Source organism: Penaeus chinensis, chromosome 29 (assembly GCF_019202785.1).
Source record: "Penaeus chinensis breed Huanghai No. 1 chromosome 29, ASM1920278v2, whole genome shotgun sequence".
Lineage (NCBI taxonomy): Eukaryota > Metazoa > Arthropoda > Malacostraca > Decapoda > Penaeidae > Penaeus > Penaeus chinensis.
In genome coordinates this window covers 13,300,107-13,312,606 of record NC_061847.1, presented here as the reverse complement: position 1 = coordinate 13,312,606, position 12,500 = coordinate 13,300,107, and the positions used below count along the sequence as shown (strand labels likewise).

The 12,500-nt window shown below is 37.6% G+C and overlaps 1 protein-coding gene across 8 annotated transcripts in view; it reads left to right on the top strand.

Annotated features, from left to right (window-relative positions):
* The window catches only part of LOC125040529 (serine protease filzig-like), a 32,824-nt gene that overhangs the window by 15,481 nt on the left and 4,843 nt on the right, over positions 1-12,500 (top strand). For 4 of the 8 annotated variants that reach the window (XM_047635100.1, XM_047635102.1, XM_047635101.1 and 1 more), the window contains 8 exons: positions 63-689; positions 2,978-3,400; positions 5,239-5,772; positions 6,243-6,432; positions 7,160-7,277; positions 7,591-7,732; positions 8,089-8,231; positions 8,512-8,826. In XM_047635100.1, coding sequence (XP_047491056.1) covers positions 63-689; positions 2,978-3,400; positions 5,239-5,772; positions 6,243-6,432; positions 7,160-7,277; positions 7,591-7,732; positions 8,089-8,231; positions 8,512-8,682 — 2,348 coding nt within the window. In that variant the 3' untranslated portion in view covers positions 8,683-8,826. Of the gene's footprint in view, positions 1-62; positions 690-2,977; positions 3,401-5,238; positions 5,773-6,242; positions 6,433-7,159; positions 7,278-7,590; positions 7,733-8,088; positions 8,232-8,511; positions 8,827-12,500 lie in introns of those variants that run through there. The other 4 variants (XM_047635098.1, XM_047635103.1, XM_047635105.1 and 1 more) reach the window with 4 other exon arrangements.

Here is a 12,500-nt window from a genome sequence, read left to right as displayed (position 1 = left end):
TTCCCTGTCAAATATGTATTGTGTTATCTATCATTCTTTCCCACTTTTCTCTGTTTAAGCAGTATCACCAACAATAACAGAGCCACCCACTACAGTGAAGCCAGTTGCAGAAACAATGGCTGTAGCAACAACTTTAAGTATGACAGCACCTATAAATGATAAACCAACAACAGGGCAATTTATAACTGTGATACCAACTGCAGGGCAACCCACAACTGCTAAGTCAACCGTAGGGCAATCTATAACTGTTAAACCTACCACAGAGCAACCTGTGATTAATAAACCAACTGTAGGGCAGCCTGTTACTGATAAGCCAACCTTTGAGCAACTTGTAACTGCTAAGCCACCTATAGGGCAACCTGTTAGTAATACGCCAGCTATAACTGATAACCCAGCTGTAGAGCAACCTGTGACTAGTAGCATAACTGTAGGGCAACCTTTAATTGTTAATCCAACCATAGGGCAATCTGTGACTGAGCAGCCAACCACAGGGCTGCCTATTACTGATAAGCCAACTATTGGACAACCAATGACTGATGAGCCATCAATAGGGCAGCCTGTCACCGATAAGCCATCTCTAAATACTCAGTCAAGTCAAGAACCAACTACGAAGCCAAATTCCCAAAATACTTCACAGCCAACCAATAGCCAAGTTCAGGGAATTATAACAACAATCTCAATTCCTCAAGGTACGATGACTGTCACTTTAAAAGTCATAAACGAGTGTTTGCAGCACGAACCACCTTGCACGCGAGTTTAAACCCACGCAAATAATTATCATTAACTATTACATTAAAAGAGAAAAACTGAGAAACTGATGTTTACTTCTTCACTTGTAAGGCACAGTGACGTTTGTCATAATAAAAGACAGTGCATACCATGTGCGTAAGTGTAAACCCATAATTATTATATCTAAAAGGGATAAAGAGGTTGCTAACTTCTTCACTTGTGACGAAAATTTATTATTCAATTAACAAAAGGCATAAATGCATAAACGACATAACTATATAATTTTTGTTTACTTATTTTTATTTTTTTTATTAATTTGTCCTTCCAGCAGTTGCTTTAAGACTTCCCAAGCCATGTATCACTGCTGTTTGCATGACAGTATACCAATTGCACTTTAGTGTTATATTTTCACTCGCATTGATCAGGTTTCAGTCATTTGTTTTAAGTTTTGTCAATTGCACAGTTTGTGTATGCAAATTATGAGGTTCTGGAGAACACCTATCAAAATCGAGTGAAAATGTAGTGTCCAGCTCAAATCAGATTTATTGCCACCTTAACAGATATTTTCTTTAGGAACTCCAGCAGTCTTCTCTTGGAGTGTGCACACTACCGTTTGGGAACTGCTGCACAGAAAAGACAATTAGAAATACATATGTTGATAGATATAATATTTACTAATTGTACACTATGTACAGTATCTTTTTCTAGATCCTCATCGTAATCCGTAGCCGTCGGTTGCCATTCATGCAATGCTAACACATAGATAAGTCAAATACCCAAACTGCAGCCCTTTAACTCAATATGCACATTTGAGCTTCAGGTAGGCATAAAAGGGGCAGAGTTCGTTTCTAATGCGGCTGCTTGAAGAATGATTATTTAAGGTTATATCTGATTAAGTTTGCCTTGTTTCGATAGACATTGAAACTAATTTTGAATATATATTTTGAAAGCTTTATTATTATTATATTATTGTATTTATTATCATTATTATTATATATATTTTACTCAGAATTGGGTCCGATTATTTTTATTTTCATGAATCTATTTACATCACCCTGTACTTATTTTTGTTTCTTCTACATTTTAATCAACATCAGCTTTAACATTAACGAGATCCGGGAGAGTGCATTTGACTAGCAAGCCTCCGTGGCATCGCCCATGATAGATGTGTTAATTACCGAATCGATGACTACGACAGCATAAGACCACCAACAGTATCTACAATTGATGAGTTGGTTACACAGCAAGCTTGAGATAATAAGACAACCTTAGGTCTAGTAGAAACCAACATTAGAGCCTGTCCTGCCCAGCCAACAGGTTTCCAACAACAAACAGGCCTTCTCCAAGTGCTCGACCGAGTCAGGAATCAATTTCAAAACCAAACCCTCCGACATTCAACATCCAACCAGCAGCCAGATTCATGAATCTATAACGACAAACTGCAAGTGCAAACCCACGATGCCAATTTTGCTCATAATGGTCGATGCTTGCTTACACCTTTATAACCTCTTTCCGTTCCTAGACCCAAGACATAATGATACCCTAGAATTCATAATTTGTACTTATCTTTTTATCTGTGTCTATATACACACACCGACACACACATACAAATATGTGTTTGTTTGTTTGTTCTTTTGTTCATTCCTTCTATCTGTATACACACACACACACACATATATATATAATACATATGTATATGTATGTATGTATGTATATGTGTGTGGGTGTGTGTACATACTTATATATATATATATATATATATAGGTATGTATACATATACATATAAATATATATACATATATGTATTTGTGTGTGTGTGTGTGTGTGTGTGTGTGTGTGTGTGTGTTTGCATATATATATGAATGGTAGAAAAACCCACAGTGCACATACATGTGTGTGTGTTTGTACCCCCTTTTTTAGATCGTCTTTCTATTGGTTTTCATTATAATATCGTACCATCAAGCACCTTTTCACTGAAGTGAATATCATCCAATTACTAATGTCTCTTTTACAATTTTACAGTACTGTTATGGCAAAGCAGCGTTATATCTTTCTTTTTCGTTTTGCTTTTTTACCTTTTTAACAGCATCAGCAACAATAACGGAGTTGCCCGCATCAGTAAAGCCAGTTCAAGAATCAATAAATTTAACAACTGCACCCACCACAATGGCGATGCCATCTTTAACTGTTAAATCAACCTTAGTTCAATATGTAACTAACAAACTAACTGCAGAGCATCCTTTGCCAGACAAGTCAACCAACGACCAACTGTTGACTGTTAAGCCAACCGCAGAACAATCTACAACTATGAAGCTTATTACAGGGCAACCTGTAACTGTTATCCCAACTACTGGGCAATCTCTGACAGAAATGCCAATATTAGGACAACCTGTAACTGATAAGGCAACCGTAGGCCAACCTACAACTGACAAGTCAACCAGCAGTGATCCAGTAACTGTTAAAATAACCATAAAGGAAAATCTGACAAATAAGCCAGCCGCAGAGCAACTTGTCACCGAAGAGTCGTCGAAGCAGGTCGTGACTGTAAACCCAACGATAATGGAAGAGTCAACCACAGGCTTACGGACAATTCCACCGAATCAAGAGTCACCTTCAATGCCAAACCCCCCGAGCGCAACAAGTGCAACACAATCAACTACAGATACGCAAGGTATGGTGGTTGCCATTATGAAAGCCACGTACGAGGGTTTGAGGCACAAGTCACCTTGCACGTGAGTTTAAACCCCCAATAACCACCCAAAATAATAAAATAAAAGATAGGTTGGTCTGTGTAAAAGTGATGCTTGTTTGTTAACTTGCAAAATACAATAACTACAACATAAATAATCAGTAAATCACTGCTGCACTTTTTACTTTTTACTTGCGTTTAATTCCACAGTAACTCTACTTACAATAAAGGACGAACAATTTAATCCTAGTGAGGCGTATAACTTGCACTTTGCATACTTGCACCCTCCTGTAGCCACACTAATTCATTCATAACAATTTCCTTGATTTTAATTTATACATATACGCATATTGATAATTATTCATATTTTGTACAGGACCATGTATAATGAACACTTCCAGAACATTTTCGTAACTCTTATTCATGTTCTATTTTGCATGTGAAACCCATTAACCATATGCCACCTTAGACGTAACTGTAGATCCACAATCATTCATTTTAAAGGTAATGAGGTTTGCAAAAGTGACAACATTTTTGCATTAACAAAAACATAAATAAATGTTTGTGGCAAATACCATCTAATATTCTTTTAATATCCTAGTTTGTTCTAAAACCACTGTACTTGAGATATTTGAAAATTTATGGAATTTGAAGCAGGCGAACAAGTGATGGAGTGCGTTTTCTCAACAAAGACATCTTGATTCTCTCTATAAAGTTGCGTAACCAATTGCTTATACGTGAGTTTCAAACCATCCAAAGTCCGACTGCACAACGTACCTGGCATTAAACGTGCATCACGAACTGCCTCATAATTTTCTACCTCATTTGTGAATAAGGATTAGTTCCATTTGCTTGTGCTTCGGCAAAAAATATAGCTCTGCTGAAATCTATATGACTCAGCATAAATGTCTCTGTTGTTTTGTGTTTGGTTTGTTTGGTTTTCTTTTCTTTTATTTTACCATACTTAGTAGATACAATCCTGCAGATGTTGATATTGATCTGCTTATAGATAATTACATTTTTAATTTACTTTGCACTTTGAAATCCAGTTGAAGTCCCTAAACTGAATGATTAGCTGATATTCTTTTCGTTTTCCTATTTATTTGTTGCAGGTGCATTCATACACTCTGTCATTGTGTTCAGTTGTAACCTTTGCAGTCTATCCCAATTTACTCCCTTCAGGGCGATATGCGTATTTAATCGAAGTATCAAAACGATGTGTAATGCGAGTGGGGTCTCCTAACAAGTATAAAACTCATATATTCTATCCACTGACATGAAGAACTTGTCCGGTGCATTGCTTTAAATGGCTTGTGGTAAGCCGTTGGCCCAACCATGCGTTCAACTTGATTTCAATAGAGGCAATCACCTCAGCGATTTGACAGACCGTAACAGATCAGTAATTTAAATATTCGTTTGTTCCATGCAGTGTAACAGCAAAGAACCGCATGTCGGGTTAACCATATATATCAACTGAATCTTGTGACGGCCATGCTTTTTCTTTCAGGTTATGTATGTGAACTCTTAAACTAGTTGGCTCTAGTGTTTAAAGTGCTTATTAAAAATCAATTTAAATCACACATTAAAGTTTAAATGTCATTCACAGTATAAACTGGTTAGGAAAATATATGTATTCTTTTTAAACCCATATATAATTTTGCACTATATTCACCACAATAAGATTTCACCACAGACATACACCATTTTACACCTACTTATAATTGCACAGACACCATCGCCGACACCCACCTTACAGGAGAAAATGTTGTCGTCAAAGGCATCCGCTTCAAAACCCAATTCTTCATCTTAATCTCCAACAGGGCCGACATCGACAACAGAGCCACCGACGTCTGTGCAGTCTACAGTCTCAAAGGGAACGTCAGCACAGCTTTCAACGCCGAAACAAACACTTACACAACCACCTGCATCAACACAGACAAATTCAGAACCTCCAGTCTCGACACAGACATCCGTGCAGCCTCTAACACCGACAAAGGTATCAGTTCAACCTTCACAAACATCAAAATCACCACAGCCATCAACGCAGTCTGCAACTTCGACAAAAACACCAACGCAAATCACGACGTCGACACAGACATCGACACTAACTACGACGTCGACACAGACATCGACACTAACTACGACGTCGACACAGACATCGACACTAACTACGACGTCGACACAGACATCGACACTAACTACGACGTCGACACAGACATCGACACTAACTACGACGTCGCCACAGACATCGACGCAACCTGTAACGTCATCCCAGACATCACCGCAGACTTCTACGCAACGAGAAACCTCAACCAGCACCACTGCAATTGCATTCCAAACAAGAATTTTCTGCGGTATTGTATGATTTGTTTTCTTTTTTTTTACATTTGGAAGTTTATTATCTGATCATTATTGTTATTATTATTAATGTGATGGTAATGATGGCAGTGCTCCCTTTGGCCCCGGCAGATAAAATCGTTTTGTTTGCCGATAGCTAAAACTTAAATCAAGTCCGCAAATTCTAAATATTGGTAATATGTGATATGAAATATGCACATGTATAATCCTCAGAGTATAAATTTATGGTGCCCTCAAGGAAAGAAAAAGATTAAACGGCCCAATGACAAAAATTACTATGAATTACATGTTTATATCATCATGATTCAAATCTAAAAGCAAAATATTTAGAATAAACATATATATCTCCGAACATTTTCTTTTTCACACTTACATGTATGCGTCCACAACATAACACCCTCAAATCACACAGTGGATGCCCACTCACACGAGCACTCTACCACGACGCTCCTCCCGCTGCCCGCAGAGACGTGTGGGTCGGGCCCTTCCGCCTCGGGTGCGAGGGTCGTGGGGGGGCAGGACGTCGCGATCGGGGAATACCCCTGGATGGCGCTCGTTTACGTGAGTCGCAGCAGCGGGAAAGTTTCGATCTGTGGCGCCTCCCTCATCAAGTCTCGGTGGCTCTTGTCTGCGGCTCACTGCTTCTATAACGTTGGGTAAGCTTGTATGTCTTAATTAGACCCCTACATTTGGGTTGATGAATATTTAACCTCTATAATAAATGTTACATCCAGCCTCCCTGCACATCGCTTTCTACCACACAGTTTGCAGGCTCGTGCATGGTCCCGCGGCACACATGGGACAAGTTCATGTTCTTTTATCTATTGAGAAGATCCGTGTATGCTTCCCCCTATTATCTCTCTCTCTCTCTCTCTCTCTCTCTCTCTCTCTCTCTCTCTCTCTCTCTCTCTCTCTCTCTCTCTCTCTCTCTCTCTCTCTCTCTCTCTTTCTCTCTCTCTCTTATTTATTTATTTGATCCCTTGCTCTCGCCAACTCGCAAGGAAATACGAACATATTCATACATATACATGCATGAGGTTCTTGTTTAGCTGGCCTCACTTCTTGCTTCATCCCTTGGCGACGCACACCAAGCGAAATGGCGTGTCAAGGTTTTTGTTTTCATTCAGCCATCTGCTCACTATGCTCCTCAAGTACCCCAAGCCCCTTGCAGCAACCTCACTGACATCACCCCCACAAAATTTGTACCTCGGGACCAACATCCTTATACCCAGGGAAAGATGCCCACCTGCCTTCACGTTTGTTACATCCACGCCCTTCTGTGCTTTTGTTTTCCGTCATTTTTTATGTGCAATAATGAACAGTGAAAAGTGATACAGGCATTTGATAGCTTTTAAAACGAAAAGCGCATGTCCCATCCAACAGGTACAACTTGGTGGCGGTATTCCTTGGCGACCACGATATCACGAGTAACACGGAAGTGCCCACTACCGTCGGATCCGTCAAGAGCATTGTCTTACACCCGCAGTATGACCCTGAAACGGTACTCAGAAACCTGATAACTAATCGCCATCGTTCCTTGAATCATGCATATTTCAGTTGTAACGTAACTGATAACAAATACCGGGAATGAAGCCGTGTGTCGTATTCCATTGAAACATAAATAAACGATTTGTTGATTCTATAATGGTCCAGTTACAAATAACGCTCTGCTATTGATTCGATTGTTGTATTCGTGTTTTTGTTTCACGAATTGTAGCATTTAGAATAGGTAATAACCCGTTGCTAAGATTTTAGAATGTTCTTTAGTTTAAAAGGGCGGACAATCTCGGTCCCTGATTTCCGTGACTCGCCAGTTCGACAACGACGTGGCGCTGATCGAGCTCCAGGCGGACGTCGCGTTCACGCCGCTCATCGCGCCCGTGTGCCTGGCGGCGCCCGAAGACGTGGAGGATGCGACGAAGGCCGTCGTCACTGGCTGGGGCGACACGTCCTTCGGTGAGGCTACGAGCGAGCTCTGACGAATATTATCATCGCTGTTACTGTTGACATTGCCTTTATTATTGCTAGATTTATTTAAATCATTCTTCCATAAGCTTCAATTATTAGCATTATCATTCTTATTAGCATTATTAATATCATGAATGTCATAATTTTTTCTTCGTCATTATTATTGGTGACAATATCATTCTTACTATTGATATTATTATTGTTGCCGTTACTTTTTTTCTGGTTTTGTAGTTGTAACAGTCCGCAACAACCCCAGCAGTAACCCTTTACATTATTATCAGCATTCTTATGGTTCTTATCACAAAGCCCCCACCCCCCCCACCCCACCCCTCCCCACCCCCCAGGAGGCGACCTCTCCCCGGTGCTGCAGGAGGTGGAGCTCGACCTCATTTCCAACGCCGAGTGTCGGGACTTCTTCCAGCAGACGACTCTCACCATCACCGACAACATGATGTGCGCCTACACGGAGGGCAAGGACGCATGTCAGGTAGCTGAGGATTCAGGCTATTCTACTTCATTTACTCATTATTATTGCCATTCTTATGGATACTACAACACTTGCTCATAATACACCTCATTTTCTTAGTATCCCTACTACTGCTAGCATCACAACTAGAGCTGTCATTACTAAATGAGACTTACCCTTATTCCCAACGCCCTCGCCACCACCACCAAACCCCTCGCATTACATCCCTGATAAATGATAAAATCCTACACAAAATCCCGCCTCTGCTGAGCGGCTGACGGACCCCCCGACGTTCCCCCAGGGCGACAGCGGCGGGCCCCTGGTGAGGCAGCTCGCCGACGGCCGCTGGGTCCAGCTGGGCGTCGTCAGCTTCGGCGTCGAGTGTGCCAAGGTCGGCAGCCCCGGCATCTTCACGCGCGCGAGCCTCTACGTCGACTGGATCATCAACGTCACGGCGTCGGACAGCTGTTAGGACGCATGGTGTGGGTCGATTGCTAATGCATGTATATGTATATATATATGAATACATACATACATACATATATATATGTGTGTGTGTGTGTGTGTGTGTGTGTGTGTGTGTGTGTGTGTGTGTGTGTGTGTGTCTGTGTGTGTGTATGTATATGTATATATACATATATAAATATTAATATACATATATATGTATATATACATATATAAATATTAATATACATATATATGTATATATACATATATAAATATTAATATACATATATATGTATACATACCTATTATATGCATGTATGACATAATGAAGGATGCTGTACTTGAAGTAGGCGGTAAGAACCTCAAACGAAGTTCCAGTAAGCTCTCGATAGAAACTAAAGAACTTATGCAAAAACGTAGGTCCTCTTCTGCACCGCCAACCCAAATGTTAACGGTAAATAAAATTCTTAGCAGTTAATGTTTTTCTGCCAGTTCTGTCCAAGTGTGACGTCATTGTTATGACTCCTCCTCCCATCGTCTGTAATGCGCATGTGCAGAGCATATTCAAATCAGAAAATGTCCGTTAGGGATTATATTTTTAATTAATGCCTAATAGGCATTAGAAAGAATTCATACACTTTAATAAAATCATTATATATAAAGACATTGCGGAGAAAGAATACGTACATGATAGATAACTCTGAAAACAATTACTACTTTGGTACTTTTCACTCGGTAAATGAATTCCGCTTGACTTCATATTCACACATAACTTCCGGTGTTTTTAGATTAAACGTAAGTAATGGTTATAAAGGAGCATTATAGATTTTCATGTGAAAAAAGTTAATCCAAATATTTAGATGACTGAATAGCATTTATTCAGAAAAAGTCTTTATAGACGGATATTTTCTCGAATAATTATAAACGGACATGGCTAAAAAATGTTCTTTCCATGGAAAGAATACAACTGTATGGAAGCACAAGATACGCGATTATTATTGTATCACGATCAGTAAAGATATGAGAAACTTATTGGTTAGAATGAATGTCTTTGATACAGTTAATAAAGATAACGTAAATTGATTAGAGATTGGGCTTTTTCTTTACACTGATTCCTGTTTAACACTGAAAATAACAAAAGAAAAAATGGCAATGGGCAGGTCATATACATCGAAGACAGGACAACATCATGGACAAAGAACGTAACAGATTGGGTTATAGATAACATAAAGTGGCCAAGGACCAGACCTATGACAAGATGGCGCGACGAAATAACAAAATTTGGGGGCCAAGACTAGAAGCAAAAAACGTAAGAGAGACAAAGTTGGAAAGACTGGGAGAGGCCTACGTCCTGCAGTGGATTGACTCAGGCTGATGATGATGATGATGATATATATATATGCACATATACATATATATTGTGTATGTGTGTGTATATAAACATATATATATACATATATGCATATAAATAGATCTGTAAATATATATATGTGTGTGTGTGTGTGTGTGTGTGTGTGTGTGTGTGTGTGTGTGTGTGTGAGCGTGTGCGTGTGTGTGTGTGAATATGTGTGTACTGTACATATATATTTATATACATACATATATATGTATGTATGCATGTATGTGAATATACATATATATATATATATACATGTATATTATTCACATTCCATATATACATACATACACATACATACTCACATACACGCACACACACACACGCACACACATATTTATACATATTTATATTTATACTTGTATGTATGTGTATATATATATATATATATATACACATACATGTATTTTATATGAATTTATATATGTATAAATACACATATACATACACACTATATATATATTTATATATATAATGTATATACATTACAAAAACAGTAACGTGTACACAAAAAGGAAAAGGAAAACAGCCGTATTAAGAAATGTATATGAATCATAACTTTTTGATCTCTTCACGAGTTCCTCTCCAGACGATTGATAAACCGAAATGGTTTCGGTTTATTATTCGTCTGAAGAGGAACTCGTGAAGAGTTCGAAACGTTACGATTCATATCAATTTCTTAGTGTGGCCGTTTTCCTTTTCAATGTATATATATACACATGTATATGTATATATATGTATCTGTACTATGTATGTATATATATGTATATTCTATATACATTTTATATACATAAATACATATATATTGTATATATGTTAAATATATATATACATATACTGTGTATATATATGTATATATATACTGTATATACATCGCTATATGTCTATATATATATATACTGAATATATGTATATATGTAACTATAAACATATGTGTATATATAAGTATATATATAAATATATATCTATATGCATATATATATATATATATATATAAATATATATATATAGATATGTATATGCATACACACATAGTAAATATACAAATATATGTACAGTTGCGGAATTATATTTCAGTACACATATGCTAGGTCCCACTTTTGTACATCTGGCAACACCTCGATGTAACCATAACGTAAATATCATTTTTATGAATGAGGCGAAAACCCTCGGTTGTAAGAAAGGGCGTGATTGGTAGAACATAAATAGCCAGGAAGTGTATCGATATCTCTTTTTAGAAACGAAATAAGCTATTTGATTTTTTTTTTTTTTTTCTTTTTAATAACTGATTGCAAAATGTGTAGTATTGATTATCGTCTTTTTATAGAATATTTTTTCAAATGTGACTTCTTTGAAATGTTCATCGAAATGGCAACACCTGTGGAGGTAAGGCGGCATTCCGCCTTTATTTGAACAGAACAATGATATTTGCATATTGAATATAGAAAACGCCTCATACCTCTATGAGTGGCAGCTAAATCAAATAGAAATCTGCAAATTCCCTGAGAAGTTAGCAAATGTTCGAAGCAACACCATCTAGTAGCAGCTGATCGAACTAATGAAGTGAGACTTTTCTTTTCACCGAAACGAAACCCTTTCAATAAACAGGAAACACTACGTTATATTCTCCAGTATAGAACATCATATGAACGCAAAACCGCAGTATGAGAATGGAGAATATATTAACCTTCATTATAAAGTTTATATATTCTGTTATGTTTACGAAAGCATATTTTTTGATATATGAAATGCATTAGATATCGTTGGCTTTAAAGAGTAATTTTTCATACACGATTTCTTGGAATTATTTGATTACTGAAATGGAAATACCTATGGAAGTGGGCCGGCGTTTTAGCTCCATAAATGATTATAGCTGCACATTATTTACACTTATAAACGCAGCTTTCTATAAACAGCTACATATAGCAGCTGGAAGAAATAGAATATGCAAATTCGGCGAGAGCTTTGCAACTACTCGTTACTTAACTATCTAGAAGCAGCTAGTTGAACAAATAAAGTGAGTTTATAATCTTTTCGTCAGATCCAAACACTGATTCAGAAGAAAAAATGTTACGTTATAACCTTCATTATAGAAGTGTACCGAAAATCACAGGAATACAGTGAATTTATAAGGGTTTTATCATTGTGAGCATGAATGCGTGTTGAGAAATTAGAGACGCTGACCCTTTTTAATGCGCCTGTACGCCATTTTCGTTATTTGAGTACTAGTATGCGTAGTGATTTAGAATTATAGTTTTGCATTTCAGACTTTTTGAACCACGTTCAGTGAAACATAACATGTATTTCTTTATTGAAATATTTTCTTGCTTTGTATGAATTGACTTATTGGTAGAACTATTTATTTAAAGATATTTAGTTGTCTTTTTACTTTTAAAGAAAAACAGTAATATGTAGAAAAGAAGGAAAATATTTGGGAAAATCATACT